General features: G+C 43.2%; 1 protein-coding gene across 8 annotated transcripts in view; it reads left to right on the top strand.

The window, feature by feature from the left end:
* The window catches only part of ULK4 (unc-51 like kinase 4), a 620,462-nt gene that overhangs the window by 87,482 nt on the left and 516,752 nt on the right, over nt 1-16,228 (top strand). For 7 of the 8 annotated variants that reach the window (XR_005202208.1, XM_037742907.1, XM_037742908.1 and 4 more), the window contains 2 exons: nt 1,642-1,749; nt 13,444-13,527. Coding sequence is in view for 7 of the 8 variants with exons in the window: in XM_037742907.1 (XP_037598835.1) it covers nt 1,642-1,749; nt 13,444-13,527 (192 nt within the window). In the remaining variant the exon portion in view is untranslated. The remainder of the gene's footprint in view (nt 1-1,641; nt 1,750-13,443; nt 13,528-16,228) is intronic. The other variant, XM_017540958.2, reaches the window with a different exon arrangement.

The following is a 16,228-nucleotide window of genomic DNA, read 5'->3' as shown; positions in this document are numbered from 1 at the left end:
CAGCTCCATCAGGTCATTTATGTTCTTCTCTAAACTGGTGTTTCTAGTTAGCAATTCCTCTAACCTTTTTTCAAGGTTCTTAGCTTCTTGCATTGTGTTATAACATGCTCCTTTAGCTTGGCGGAGTTTGTTATTACCCACCTTCTGAAGCCTACTTCTGTCAATTCATCAAACTCATTCTTCTTCCAGTTTTGTTCCCTTGCTAGTGAGGAGTTGTGATCCTTTGGAAGAGACGAGGTGTTCTGGTTTTTGGATTTTTCAGCCTTTTTGCAACTGGTTTCTTCCATCTTTGTGGATTTGTCTACCTTTGGCCTTTGAAGTCAGTGCCCTTCGGATGGGGACTCTGAGTGGACGTCCTTTTTGTTGATGTTAATACTATTCCTTTCTGTTTGTTAGTTTTCCTTCTAATAGGCCCCTGTGCTGCAGGGCTGCTGGAGTTTGCTGAAGGTCCACTCCAGTCCCTGTTTGCCTGGGCGGAGGCTGCAGAACAGCAAAGATTGCTGCCTGTTTCTTCTTCTGGAAGCTTCATCCCCAAGGGGCACCTGCTAGGTGCCAGCCAGAGCTCTCCTGTATGAGGTGTCTGTCAGCCCTTACTGGGAGGTGTCTCCTCGTCAGGATACATGGGGGTCAGGGGCCCACTTGCTGAGACAGTCTGAGTCACACTGGGAGAAGTGTTTCTACACTATTTTATATCCTTTTTTTTTTTCCATGTCAAATGCAGCCATTCCGCACGTGTTATTGTGAAACTGTTCTGTCCTAATTGTGGCTCCACTATAATTTGATTAGCTTGTGTTCTGGTGTATATACTCTGGCAGTGAGTATATGTGATTTTCTTAGTGTGACTCCTAGGAAATTAACTAGATCTGATAAGGCATGCTGCCGAGTTTCAGCCTCCATTATATTACAACTGTGGTATAACATTCCCAGTCTCTGATTTCTTAAGGAATCGTGTACTAGTTTAATGCAATCTAAGACCTTTTCAGACTGTGGTGTGCTGCAGCGTACCAGGGAGCTGGCATGGTAAAACCTGTTTTCAGATCCTGGCTGTCCAAGGGAACTGGATGGTTTGGGGCCAGTTGCTGGAACCTCTTTCAGCCTCTGTTTACTCTTTACAGACAGGGCAGCATTGCCTCTCAGAATCAGCGATACAGTGAAAGTCTTTTATAAACTGAAGAGTGGGGCAGGTGCACTGGCTCACTCCTGTAATCCCAGGACTTCTGGACATCGAGCTGGGTGTATCACTTGAGGCTAGGAGTTTGAGATCCGCCTGGCCAACATGGCAAAACCCCACCTCTACTAAAAATACCAAAATTAGCCAGACTTGGTGGCATGCGCCTGTAATCCCAGCTACTCAGGAGGTTGAGGCACAAGAATCTCTTGAACACAAGAGGCAGAAGTTGTAGTGAACCAAGATTATGCCAATGCACTCCAGCCTGGGTCAAAAAAATTTGTATAAACTGAAAAGGGCTATATGTGTTTATTTTACTGGATATATTTCTAAGCTTCATCTGGGAGAGTTGCTGTATTTTTCTTCAGGAATATAAGGCCCATATTTTGAAAATAATTTGGAAAATAGTTCTTAAAAATGGTGACTTTTACAGAGTATCTTGCTTTTAATAGTTTACTTTTTTCTGTTTGCAGGCAATTGTTCTCTTAACTGAATTAATTAGGGAAAACTTCAGGAACAGCAAATTAAAACAGTGCCTTTTACCAACCCTCGGGGAGCTGATCTATCTTGTAGCCACCCAGGTGAGACTGTCTGATTAACTCTATTGCTGTTTGACATGTTCTGACATACTCTGGCTGACAAGTATTAATATACTATAAAAGATTTTTGACTTTGCCCCTTAGAGCATGCCTGAGGAACTTAGGAGAAATTTTACCTCTTGGGGGAGAATTTCTCAGTGTTTCTTCGTCTCTTTCTGTCTTACCCTGCCCCCCTCCTTCTGTCCCTCCCAGTGGCTCTTTTCCTGTAAAATGTAGGAGATTTGAAGACCGTATTTTAAAACCAATGGACTGAAAGTCTCTAAGGTACTCCCAAGGTTGCTGCCATCTTTGACTCCTTCAGGCAAGAGGAGACCATTGGTTCTTTCCATAGAAAGTTCCATTTCAGCTTAAATAAAATGCAGCTTTGTGCAAATAAAGCTTTTAACATGACTGTGGGCATTTGTGAAGGCAGAATTTGACTTCTTATATCTAAAGTTATGGAAGTGCTACTGAATTCAACAAGGCAAAATTTAATATTTCATTAATGTGTGTGTGTGTGTGTGTGTGTGTGTGTGTGTTTTAAAAGAATATGGAATAGATATGATAAATTATGGATTAGTCATTTAATGTCATACTCTGCGAGTTTAAATACTGGTAAGTTATAAGCAATTAAGGAAGTTCTGTCACTGTGTTTGTTTGTTTGTTTTGAGACAGGGTCTCACTGTTTCCTGGGCTGGAGTGCGGTAGCATGATCACGGCTCATGGCAGCCTCCACCTCCTGGGCTCAGGTCATCCTCCCACCTCAGCCTCCTGGGTGGCTGGGACTACAGCTGTGCACCTCTGTATGCCTGGCTAATTTTTTGTACATGTTGTGAAGAAGGGGTTTTTCCATGTTGCCCAGGCTGGTCTCGAATTCCTAGGCTCAAATGATTTGCCCACCTTGGCCTCCCAAAGTGCTGGGATTACAGGTGTGAGCCATTATACCCGACTGGCATTGTATTTCTTGAGTTTTGGTTCTAGGTCTTGCTCAAATGTTACATAACCTCAATATTGTTAGTATCTAAATTAAAATGACTTTCTGAACAATCATCACTTTAAGGCAGTTACCACGATTGTCATAAAATGTCAGTATTTTAACCTGTTTAACTCCACGGTGAGTCCTGAGAGCTGACGTAGTAGGTCTCTCCTCTTTGTTCATTCCTTTTCTGCGCGCCTTGACTGTTCCTGGCCCTTTGCATATCAGTGTGTCCAATTCTGCAGATCGTCTGTTTTTAAAAACTATACTGATTACACAGATAAATTTGAGGAGGACTAATATCATTATGATTTTGAATCTTCCAAATCATGTTTGGAATTGCACTGAATCTGTGTATTGATTGGGAAATAATGATATCTTTATGGTATTTACATAGTCCTCCAGTACACAAAAAGTAGTATTTCCATATAGTAATATGTTTAAAAATTTATTACAATTCTTTTATTCTTTACAGAATGGCTTTGTACATCTTTCTTTGGTTGAATTTATTCTCAGATAATTTTGTATTTCAAAGGGACAAGATGTTCACGAACTAGAACACTAGAAAGTGAAGAAAGGTATCTGGGGAGAAGTCTTTTTGTAGTTTTGTGTCTGATCTGTCTAGTTCCCCAGTAAATATTATAATTATATGTAATGTAATATCAATATTATAAAATACACTTTCTTCTATTTACAGAATTAATTTTGTGCCTATGTACATAAATCCAGATGTAGATTTTGTATGATTTTATGCAGCAGGTAGAAACGCTTTTTCACTCAGTAGTTCTACATTATAAAGAATAGTATATGGGGCAACATGGTATTGGAAGTTCTGGCTAGGGCAGTCAGGCTAGAGAAACAAATAAAGGGCATTTAAATAGGACGAGTGGAAGTGAAATTGTCTCTGTTTGCAGATGACCTGATTCTGTATTTAGAAAACTTGCTTATCTCAGCCCGAAAGCTCCTTAAGCTGATAAACTATTTTAGCAAAGTCTCAGAATACAAAATCAGCGTGCAAAAATCGCAAGCATTCTTATTCACCAACGATAGACAAGCAGAGAGCGAAATCATGAATGAACTGCCATTGACAATTGCTATCAAGAGAATAAAATGCCTAGGAATATAGCTTACAAGGCCGGGCACCGAGATAGCCGTGAGAAGGTGACACTGGAACGCAGCTCCCGGCGATTGAGACGCCGAGGGTAGGGGGCTTCACGACTCCAAACAGGTGCAGGCTTCCTTTCAGTGGGACTGATAGGGCTCTGAAAATAGCCCAGGGAAGACGCGCAGGGCAAGAGCTGCCGAGGGGGGCAAATCAAGACGGGGAGAGGGGGCCGTCCGCACCTGAAACGTGCAGCCGGCTCGGAGGGTCGGGGACTTCACCCCCTCGGTGCTCCGTTTCGGATCCTATGCTTACCTCACCCCTCCTACAACCCACCTCCACGAGATTCCTGCCAGACCGTGGGGCGCCGTGGGGAGTGATGCACCTCTGAGCAGCGGCCCCATCGCCCGCGGAAAGTTGTCGCAGGGACCTGGGCGGGAGTTTGGACTAAGGCCAGGGGGACTGACCATCCCACAGAGGCAGGCAGGGTTGAAAGCAGGAAACAGACCGAAAGGCCCGGCAGGCCCCACCTCCGCAGAGCTCAAACTGAAGCCCGCGTGCCAGAGCTGGGCAGCAAATACACCAGCTTGACCTCCGCCAGGAAGATCCAGCCGGGGAAGGAGAGACGCCATGGGGAAGGCGGGCCGCTCTCACCTGCAAACAACCCCGGGAAGGCCCACCCACCCAGCAACCTGACTGACCCGGGACCCCAGCAGCACCCTCTACAGGCCAACAAAGATACAGCTCCAACCTCAACAGAAAAAACGTCCACTCGGAGACTCCTGAAATCACCAACTTCAAAGATCAAAGGGAGATAAATCCGCGAAGATGGGAAAAAACCAGTGCAAAAAGGATGAACCCACCAAAGAACAGAACAGCTCTTCTCTTCCCAGGGATCACAACTCCTATCAAGGGAACAAAAGAGGACAGAGAATGAATCTGACAAATTGACGGAAGCCGGCTTCAGAAGGTGGGTAATAACAAACTTCTCTGAGTTAAAAGACCATGTTCTAACCCAATGCAAAGAAACTAAGAACCTTGAAAAAAAGTTAGGTGAAATGCTGACTAGAATAACCAGCCTGCAGAAGAACATAAACAACTTGATGGAGCTGAAAAACACAGCAGGAGAACCTTGAGAGGCATACACAAGTTTCAACAGCCTAATCAATAGAAGATCAGATCAATGAAATAAAACGAGAAGGCAAGATTAGAGAAAAAAGAGTGAAAAGAAATGAACAAGTCCTCCAAAAACTATGGGATTACGTGAAATAAGCTAATCTACGCTTGATCAGCGTACCTGAATGTGATGGGGAGAATGAATCCAAGTTGGAAAACACTCTTCAAGATGTTATCCAAGAGAACTTTCCCAACCTAACAAGGCAGGCGAACATTCAAATCCAGGAAATACAGAGAATACCATAAAGATATTCCTCAAGGAGAGAGCAACCCCAAGGCACATCATTGTCAGATTCACCAGGGTTGAAATGAAGGAAAATATCCTAAGGCCAGCCAGAGAGAAAGGTCCAGTCAGCCACAAATGAAAGACCATCAAACTCACAGTGGATCTCTTGGCAGAAACTCTACAAGCTAGAAGGGAGTGGGGGCCAATATTCAACATCCTTAAAGAAAATAGCTTCCAACCCAGAATTTCACATCCAGCCAAACTAAGCTTCATAAGTGAAGGAGAAATAAAATCCTTTACAGACAAGCAATTGCTGAGAGATTTCATCGCTACAAGACCTGCCTTACAAGAGCTACGGAAGGAAGTACTAAACAGGGAAAGGATCAACCAGTACCAGCCACTGCAAAAACGTACCAAATGGTAAAGAATAATGATGCAATGAAGAAGCCGGGTCAACTAACGGGCAAAACAACTAGCCAGGAACAAAATGGCAGGGTAAAATTCAAACATAACAATATTAACATTGAATGTAAATGGCCTAAACGCCCCAATCAAAAGGCACAAACTGGCAAACTGGATAAAAAGTCAAGACTCATCAGTGTGCTATATACAGGAGACCCATCTCACATCCAAAGACTCACATAGACTCAAAATAAAGGGATGGAAGAAGATTTACCAAGCAAATGGAGAGCAAAAAAAAGTAGGGGTAGCAATCCTAGTCTCTGATAAAACAGACTTTAAACCAACAAAGATCAAAGGAGACAAAGAAGGGCATTACATAATGGTGAAAGGATCAATGCAACAAGAAGAGCTAATAATCCTAAATATATATGCACCCAACACAGGAGCACCCAGATACATAAAGCAAGTTCTTAATGACCTACAAAGAGACTTAGACTCCCACACAATAATAGTGGGAGACTTTAACACCCCATTGTCAATATTAGACAGATCAACGAGACAGAAAATTAACAAGGATATCCAGGTCTTGAACTCAGATATGGACCAAGCGGACCTAATAGACATTTACAGGACACTCCACCCCAAATCCACAGAATACACATTCGTCTCAGCACATCACACTAGCTCTAAAATTGACCACATAATTGGAAGTAAATCACTCCTCAGCAAATGCAAAAGAATGGAAATCATAACAAACAGCCTCTCAGACCAAAGCACAATCAAATTAGAACTCAGGATTAACAAACCAGACAAAACCAAGCAATGGGGAGAAAAACCAGACAAAAACAAACAATGGAGAAACGATTCCCTATTTAATAAATGGTGCTTGGAAAACTGACCAGCAGAAAACTGAAACTGGAACCCTTCCTTATACCTTATACAAAAATTAAGATGGATTAAAGACTTAAATATGAAACCCAAAACCATAAAATCCCTAGAAGAAAACCTAGGCAGTACCATTCAGGACATAGGCATGGGCAAAGACTTCATGACTAAAACACCAAAAGCAACAATAGCAAAAGCCAAAATTGACAAATGGGACCTAATCTAACTAAAGAGCTTTCGCACAGCAAGAGAAACTAGCATCAGAATGAACAGGCGACCTACAGAATGGGAGAAAATTTTTGCAATCTACCCATCTGACAAAGGGCTAATATCCAGAATATATGAGGAACTTAAACGAAATAAGCAAACAACCCCATCAAAAAGTAGGCAAAAAACACGAACATATACTTCTCAAAAGAAGACATTTCGGTAGCCAACATACATGAAGAAAAGCTCGTCATCGCTGGTCATTAGAGAAATGCAAATCAAAACCAAAATGAGATACCATCTCACCGCAGTCAGAATGGCAATCTATTAAAGAGTCAAGAAACAGTAGATGCTGGCGAGGCTGTGGAGAAATAAGAAACTTTTGCACTGTTGGTGGGAATGTAGATTGGTTCAACTGTTGTGGAGGACAGTGTGGCGATTCCTCAGGGATCTACAACCAGAAATACCATTTGACCCAACAATCCCATTACTGGGCATACACCCAAAGGAATATAAATCATTCTACTATAAAGACACATGCACATGAATGTTTATTGCAGCACTATTTACAAATAGCAAAGACATGGAACCAACCCAAGTGCCCATCAGTGATAGACTGGATAAAGAAAGTGTGGCACGTATACACGATGGAATATCATGCAGCCATAAAAAGGAATGAGATCATGTCCTTTGCAGGGACATGGATGAAGCTGGAAGCCATTATACTCAGCAAACTAACACAGGAACAGAAAACCAAACACCACGTATTTTCACTGATGAGTGGAAGTTGAACAATGAGAACACATGGACACAGGGAGGGGAATAACACTCACCGGGGCCTGTCAGGGTTGGCGGGGAAGGGGAGGAAGAGCATCAGGATAGATACCTAATGCATGTGGGACTTAAAAGCTAGATGATGAGTTGATAGGTACAGCAAACCACTGTGGCACATGCACACCTATGTGACAAACCTGCACTTTCTGCACGTGTACCTTGGAACCTAAAGTAAAATGGAAAAAAATGTGTGTGTGTCTATGTGTGTGTGTGTATATCTATCTATCTATAGATATTGATTTTTACTGATATACACATTTATGTATATCAATAAAAATGTAAACTTTATTTCTCAACATAGGCTCCATCAAGGTCAAGATACTTTGATAAGTGATGATACTAGCCATTAAAACAAACAAAACAGAATAGTATATGGAGCCAAACACTGGAGCCATTTCTTAATAATTAACATAGATATATTTCTCAGTCAGTACTTGTAGCTCCCTGCTCCGTCTTTTTTTCATGTAATAGGACATTTCCATCCCAGCACTTTTGGAGGCCAAGGCAGGAGGATCTCTTGAGCCCAGGAGTTTGAGACCACCCTGGTCTACAAGGTTAAACGTCATCTAAAAACCATGCAAAAATTAGCTATGTATAGTGGTGTGCACCTGTAATGCCAGCTACTTGGAAGGCTGGGGTGGGAGGATTGCTTGAGCCTGGGAGGTTGAGGCTGCAGTGAGCTGTGATCACGCCACAGCCCTCTAGCTTGGGTGTCAGAGCAAGACCCTGTCTAAAAAATAAATAAACAAAATGATAACGAGAACATTCCCTGTGTGATGTGCACTGTGCACCAAGTTTTGTGAAAGGTACCTGTCCCTGCAGTTCTTTGGGGATAGGGCTGGAGAGTTTATTTCTACTTGACCACTATTTTGGACCCTCAAGGCAGACTTACCAAGTTTTATATGCCCCCAGAGTAAAAGAAAACTTCAGTGCTCAGTTTATCACATGCTTTCAATTGTCTGATTTTTGGCTTAATTATTCATTGTTATCTTGTCAGATCTTTGATGCATTTTAAGGATGTCAAAATAAAAACAGTTGCTTTTATTGGAAGAGTAGTCAGGTACCTGGTCTGCTTTCTTACCGAGAACGAGTCTAGTCTCATTCTTCTTTTTTTGGTCCTGTAGTTTTTTCCTCCCTGCCTCCTGCTTGAGATATAATTGGTATACAAAACATGTGTTTAAAGATCACAATTTGATAAATGTTCATTTATGTATATACCTGTGAAACCGTCACCACACACGAAAACGAACCTGTCGCCTCCAAAGTTTCCTCAGCACCCTTTTTAGTGCTCTCCTGTCTCCCTGCTCCCACGGATTTGCTTTCTGTTATATAGACTTGTTTGCGTTTTCTAGAATCTTATGCAGATGGAACCATACAGAACCATGTTCCTGCTAGATCTAAAAGTAGATCTAGAGAATAACTTTCCTTGGTGTGTGGTGTTTGTATTTTTTTGAGATGGAGTCTCCTTGTCTTCCCCAGGCTGGAGTGCAGTGACACAGTGGCTCACTGCAACCTCCGTCTCCCGGTTCAAGCAATTCTCCTGCCTCAGCCTCCTGAGTAGCTTGACTCCAAGTGCGCACCACCACGCCTGGCTGATTTTTGTATCTTCAGTAGAGAAGGGGTTTCACCATGTTGGCCAGGCTGGTCTCGAACCCCTGACTTCAAGTGATCTGCCTACCTCGGCCTCCCAAAATGCTGGGATTACAGGTGTGAGCCAACACTCCCAGCCCTTGGTATATACTTTAATTGAATACAAATTAGGCCATTTTAATAAAGGGATGATACTGTGGCCATGACATTTAACTACATCTTATGATAGCAGACTGGAAAAGGAAGTTAAGTCCCTCAATCTACAAAAATAAATAACTTTTCAGGACATGAGGGCTTTGTGGAATTGTCACTTTGACTGCAATAAACCTTAAAATCTCAGGTCAGTGCTAACCCGTGGGGACTGAGCTGATGATAATCGTATGCAATACACAAGGCTAAGTCTTATTGACTCTAATAACACCCTAAGGCTTTAGGCTGTGATTCTGCAGAGAATGCTCTAAGACAGCTCATTTCCAGTTTGTGTGTTTCTCTTTTGTCGAGAATACCTGTCACCCTGAGTTCAGGGATTCTTATTTCATCTTTTTTGTTTGTTTTAGCCCATAATGTCTGTCTTCTTGCCTTGTTCATTATCATAGCCAGAGTCTCTCTCATTACCATCTGGGCCCTCGTGGGCTGGTTCCCCAGAACCTGTATGACCTAATTCCTCACTGCCTGCCTCCTCACTCACTGCCCCCAGCCAGACTCACCTCACGTCGTTCCTTAAACCCACTCTGCTGTGGTTCTGCCTCGCCACATTGACATTTGCTGTTCCTCCTGCTTGTGTTATTTGTTTCTGAGATGTTTGTGTTTTCTCTCTGCTCAAATGAATCCCTTCAGAAAGCCTTTCTGTGGCTGAATGATCTGAGATGGAGCCAGCCTGTCTACAGTCTTTCTGCAACCTCCTACTCTGCTGTTTTTCTTTATAGTGCTCATCATTATTTTGACTGACTTATTTTGTTTACTTCTTAAAAAAAAAGAAAACTCAGTGGCTGCTGTGGCTCACGCCTGTAATCCCAGCACTTTGGGAAGCCAAGGCAGGTGGATCACCTGAGGTTAGGAGTTGGAGACCAGCCTGGTCAACATGGTGAAATCCCATCTCTACTAAAAATACAAAACATTAGCCGGGTGTGGTGGCAGATGCCTGTAATTCCAGCTACTCGGGAGGCTGATGCAGGAGAATCACTTTAATCTGGGAGGTGGAGGTTCCAGTGAGCTGAAATCATGCCACTGCACTCCAGCCTGGGCAACAAGAGTGAAACTTTGTCTCAAAAAAACAAAACAAAACAAAAATTTCAATCTTCCAGTATGCACTACTAAGGAAGAAAATTGATCTGCCTTGTTATGGTTTATGGCAATTATTAAGAAGAGCTCCTGGCGCACAGTAGGTGCTTTCTTCATGCATGACTTCACCAGGGCCAGTGGACAGGAGAGAAGTGAGGAAGGGGGCAGGGTTGCAGAGACTGCCAGGGATGTGACCATGAAGGGCTCCTTGCCAGTCACAGGTCTTGACCCTGATCCTAGGAGCAAGAGGAACTCATTAAAGAGTTTTAAGAAGGGCAATTATGTCAGCTGATTTGCATGCCAGAAAGATTGCTCTGGTTTAAATGTGAAGAGTTGAGTGAAGACTGAAGACAGAATTCTGAGAGCCTGGATGGGAGTAAGCAAAATGGTAGCAAAACTAGGAGAGAGAAGTGGGTATTTCAGGAAAGGGAAAGTCAGTAGGGCTGAATGTAGTTTAAGGTCCAATTTAAAGGACTAGAGGGGTCTACTGGATTTAATGACACGAAAGTAACTGGTAACTCAAAAAGAGCTTTTTACATACTTATTTATTTTCCCTGGAATGAGGGAGATAGAAGAAGTCATGGTGGAGTGGGTTGGGGATTTAGTGGAAGGCGAGGAAACTGAGAAAGTCAGTGTAGAGTGAGGACGGCTGTGAAAAGGGACCAGGGATGGAGAGGGTCTCGTTTTCAAAGTGAGAGGCCGTGACCCTGTTCAGGTGGAAACAGGAAAGATCCAGAGGGGATACGATGTGGGAAATTTAGGAGCCATAGGGATGGTTCATAAGCCAATGACCCTGAGGAAGGCGGGGTGGGAACGGGAGGACCCTGATCCCGTGTCGGGAGAGGAGTGGAGGGGCCTGTGCTGCTGTAACCGCTGGGAGGAGTAGCAGAGGGCGTTACGTGGATGAGTTTTCTCTCCTTTCCATTCCCGTTATCTGTGATGCTGGAAAGTAGGTGAAGTGGTGGGAGGGTCAAAGGTTTGAAATAGCCTTTGCAGGGAGGGTGGCGATAAGAGAAACAGCAGGTCTGGAGAGTGATGCTGAAGGTCCTCTGAGGATGTCCAGCCAGAGTCAGTAACGGACTCTGCCTGTGGAGCCGCTTTCTCTAAGGGCTCAGTTGTCTGAGAGCAGACCCAGAGAAAACGGGCAGCGGGCTTTCTCAGAGGCTGAGGTTTCCCAAACGGAGTAAAGGGACAGCGAAAGAGAGACGGATAGGTGAGGTTTTGGGCAGGAGTGATCACATGATGGGCCAGGGATTAGGCGGCAGGGAGTGAAGTTGGCCATCTGTTGAGGGAAGGAAGGAAGGAAGAGGGGCCGGGGAGAGGACAGAGTCGTGATAGTAAAGGTTGTGTGGGCATGTTGAATAATTCAAGGCACTTGTGTTTGCAGGTTAAATTTAGTGTCAATTTATGATTTTTGAGTTGGAGCAGCTCCTGATCATAATGTCCAGGGTGTAACCATATGTGGAATTCTGTAATCAAGTAAGGGCATGGTTTTAATGGGTCATGATTCTTTTCATGGGCATCAAGTACTTTTGGATTAGTAATGTACTAATTCTTTTTTAAAAATCTCAACTTTATTTTAGATTTGGGGGTACTTGTGTAGGTTGTTTCATGAATAGATTGCCTGATGCTGAGCTTTGGGGTGCGGCTGACCCTGCCTCCCAGATGGTGGCAGTTTCTCCGCCCTTACTCCTGTCCCACCTCCCCACTTGTGGTGGTGCCGGTGTCTTTTGTTCCTGTCTTCTGTCTGTGTGAACCCCATGTTTAGTCCTCACAGGTGCGAACACATGGTGTTTGGTTTCCTGTTCCTGCTTTCATTGGCTTAGGATAATGGCCCCCACTGCATCCGCGTTGCTGCAGAAGTGTTTCATGGTGGAGACATGCTACATTTTCTTTATCCAGTTCACTGCTGATGGGCACCTTGGTTGGCTGCATGTTTTTGTTCTTGTGAATGGTGCTCCGATGAACATAGGAGTGTGTGTGTGTGTGTTTGGTGGAATGATTTGTTTTCCTTTGGGTGTATAACCAGTAATGGGATCGCTGGTTCAAATGGAAGTTCTGTAATGGGATCGCTGGTTCAAATGGAAGTTCTGTAATGGGATCGCTGGTTCAAATGGTAGTGCTGTAATGGGATCGCTGGTTCAAATGGAAGTTCTGTAATGGGATTGCTGGTTCAAATGGAACTTCTGTAATGGGATCACTGGTTCAAATGGTAATTCTGTAATGGGATTACTGGTTCAAATGCTGTTTCTGTTTTTAGTTCTTTGAGATATCTCCAGACTGTTGTTCACAGTGGCTGAAGTAATTTAATAAGGTGTCACTTCTGTCATCTGGACAATCTTGAGTATATTCTGTAAGTAGAACCTAATTGTTTCTGCTTTAAAAATTATTTTTTTTTCATCTTTCTCTGTGGCACCTGAGTTATTTTGTGGTTGTATTTGATAGGTTGCAGGAGTGTGCTTGTGGTTATGACACTAATTTGGCTAATCTTCTGGAAGGGAACTATTGCTGATGTCATTAAAATCAGTGTACCTGCTCATTTGCTCATTTTTATTTAGCTCCTTGTCTTACTAGGTAACTTACCGCCTATTACTTGTGCCTGCAAATTATCCTGAGTTATCACTCAGAGTTGTGTTTTCTGTGCTTTCGAATCATTCCAGATAATGTGATACGTTTTAGATAATTGTGTCTATATTATCCCTGTAATTATCAATAGAATGATTTCTCTGTCAGATTGTATTGGATCATATTGTCATTTCTCAATTTTTAAAATCTAGCTTCTAATGAAGGGATCTTACCCACATCACATGTAATACAATGAGAAACAGAAGAAATACCTTGTATGTGCAGTAAAGACCCTTGGTCTGGTCATTGTCGTCAGGTAGTAAGTAATATTTTAGACCATTAAGAAGTTTTAGATAGTTTGTATACTTGGAACTGAGCTGTGCCATTTGCTTGAATGGGTTAATATCTTTTGTGCTATGAGCTTCACTGCCTTTTTCCCCCACTTCATTTTAGGAAGAAAAAAAAAAGGACCCTAGAGAGTGCTGGGCTGTTCCCTTGGCGGCATACACAGTGCTAATGAGGTGCCTTCGGGAAGGGGTAAGGCTCCTTCGCTGTCCTCTGTAGATGCTGGCGGTTGTAATAACCCTTCAGGCGCTCTATGAGGATCGTAGCCTGCAGCAGTGCAGAAGCTTGTCAGCCAAGTATTGCTCCTGAATTTAAATAATCCCGACAACCCGCCCCGAGCAAGTGACCTGCAGTGGGGCAAGTGGAAAGAGGATCCAGCTTTCTCATTCACTCGTTTAAATGTCCGGCTTTTGAAAGGAACGACAGCGTGTATAAACACTGTAACTGGCATTCATGGCATGTTCCTAATTACCCCCCATTCCCCTTTAAGGTTATTGATATACCAGCTTAGTAAGCAAGGCGTATGCAGAGAATCTTCTGTGAGCCTGAGACACCCCGTGATTATCTTGTCAGATTGCCATTTTGAGGTTTAGAAACAGGGAAGCTTCTGGGATCCATTGATTTTAATATTAAGTCGTATTCATTATGTGAGGTGATTTTTCAGTTTATTCACATCATTTCTTAAGCAATTGTTAATGGCTGAGAGCTGGCCAAGCAGCTTGTCTGTATGTATCTCCCATGTGTGACTGTGTAAAGCATTGAGTAACTGACCTAAAAGGTTGGCATTTTCCGTTTGTATTAAATCATTTGACATGGGTTCACCCAAGGCAAAAGCCATAGGCTGGAACATTCTTTAAGGAATGCAAAAGATATATCAGGATAAACATCTTTCTTTTGAGTTGCTTCCTACTTTATATGGTAACAGAATCATGTTCCCAGTGCAGAAAAACTCTCCGAGGTTTTCCCCTAGTGATCCAGAAGGAAAGTGTGAACACTTCCCAGACTGGGTTTGAATACATGGTGGTTTGTCATGACGGGATAGGACGTGTGTTATCAGTTGTACTTTGTCCATGTGAGAGTTAAGTCATTCTCAGCTCTCGTCGAAAGACAGGTTTGGTTTAACATTAAAGCTTCAAGGTAGGTGTACTTGGAGGCACACGGATGAAGGAATTCCTGTTCACACACAGACCTCACCTCTTGTGGGAGCGAAAATAAAAATGTAAAGTGGAACATGCCAAACACATAAGTGCAAAAGATGCAAATACAGGAACCCAAGGGAGAGAGGAGGCCTGTAGGGATCCTGCCATCGGTGTCAGAGACCTTATGGCGAGAAGTGCTGTGGGAAACGTGGGCGCACGGGAGTGCGTTTGTCTCTAGGAGACACTGGATTTCTTTCTTTAGCCTATCTCCCCAGCAGTGGGCTGCCAGATCCTATAGTAGCTCTATTTTTAGGTTTTTTTTTTTTGAGGACACTCCATACTGTTTTCTCTAACGGCTGTTTTAGTTCCCGTTCCCATTCCCACCAGCAGTGTGGAAGAGTCGCCCTTTCTTCACATCCTCACCAGCCTCTGCTGTTTGTCTTTTTGATAACAGCCATTGTAACTGGGGTGAGATGGCATCTTACTGTGGTTTTGATTTGCATTTGCCTGATGATTCGAGCTGTTGAGCCTTTGGTCATGTACCTGTTAGCAGTTTTTATGTCTTCTGTTGAGAAACGTCTATTTAGATCATTTGTCTATCTTTGAATTTGGTTATTTAGGTTTTTTACTATTGAGTTGAAGTCCTTATATATGCTGGTTATTATTTTTTAAATTTCAACTTTTATTTGAGATTTGGGGGAACATATGTGTTTGTTATATGGGTATATTGCGTGACGCTGAGGTTTGCAGGTATGACCAATCCTGCCACCCAGGTAATGAGTATAGTATCCAAGAATAAGGACTGACGTAGTTTCTCAGCTCTTGTTCCCTGTCCACCCTGTGCCCACCCTCTGTCCGCCCTCTGCCCACCCTCTGCCCACCCTGTGTCTACTCTCTGCCCACCCTCTGTCCACCCTGTGCCCACTCTCTGCCCACCCTCTGTCCACCCTGTGCCCACTCTCTGCCCACCCTCTGCCCACCCTCTGCCCTCTGCAAGTCTCCCGTGTCTGCTGTGCCCTTCTTTCTGTCCATGCATACCCAGTGATCAGCTCCCGCTTGTGAGTGAGAACACACGGTATCTGGTTTTCTGTGCCTGCTTTCATTTGTTTAGGATAATGGCCTCCTGCTGCATCCGTGGTGTTGCTAGAGCATGATTTTATTATTTTTTATGGCCGCATAGTTTTTTATGATATATATTTATTACATTTCTTTTTCCATGTATTCTGGTTATTAATTCCGTAGCTAAGATACAGAATCAGCCTAAGTGTCCATCAGTGGATGAATGGATACAGGAAATGTGGCATGTATATACCATGAAATATCATTTAGCTAAACAGTAAATTGATTGGTTCTTAATGCTGATCTCTATATAAATGGAATGGCACATAGTCTTTTCAGACTTCATTCTTTTGCCTTTAAAGCTAGGTTAATTTACATGCTGATTGTGTAAACTGTAGCTCATTTGGACCACCGTGTAGGGTGTTGTTGAAATATGCCTCAGTGCGCACACATGGACACACTCACACACACACACACACACACGCATACGCACACACACATACACACACACAAACACATACACACACATACACACACACACAGTTTCCTCACATGACTGAGTCGAGTCAAAGTCTGTCTTCTCTCCCCTGCTCTGCGGTGTCACCTCTGTCACATTAATTGAAGTGTCTCTTTCTGGGCCCTATTCAGTTCTGTTGGTTTATTTATTTCAGTGCTGTGTGTGTACATGTGTGTGT

Source organism: Cebus imitator, unplaced genomic scaffold (assembly GCF_001604975.1).
Source record: "Cebus imitator isolate Cc_AM_T3 unplaced genomic scaffold, Cebus_imitator-1.0 Scaffold129, whole genome shotgun sequence".
NCBI lineage: Eukaryota > Metazoa > Chordata > Mammalia > Primates > Cebidae > Cebus > Cebus imitator.
This window is presented reverse-complemented; position numbering and strand designations above follow the sequence as displayed.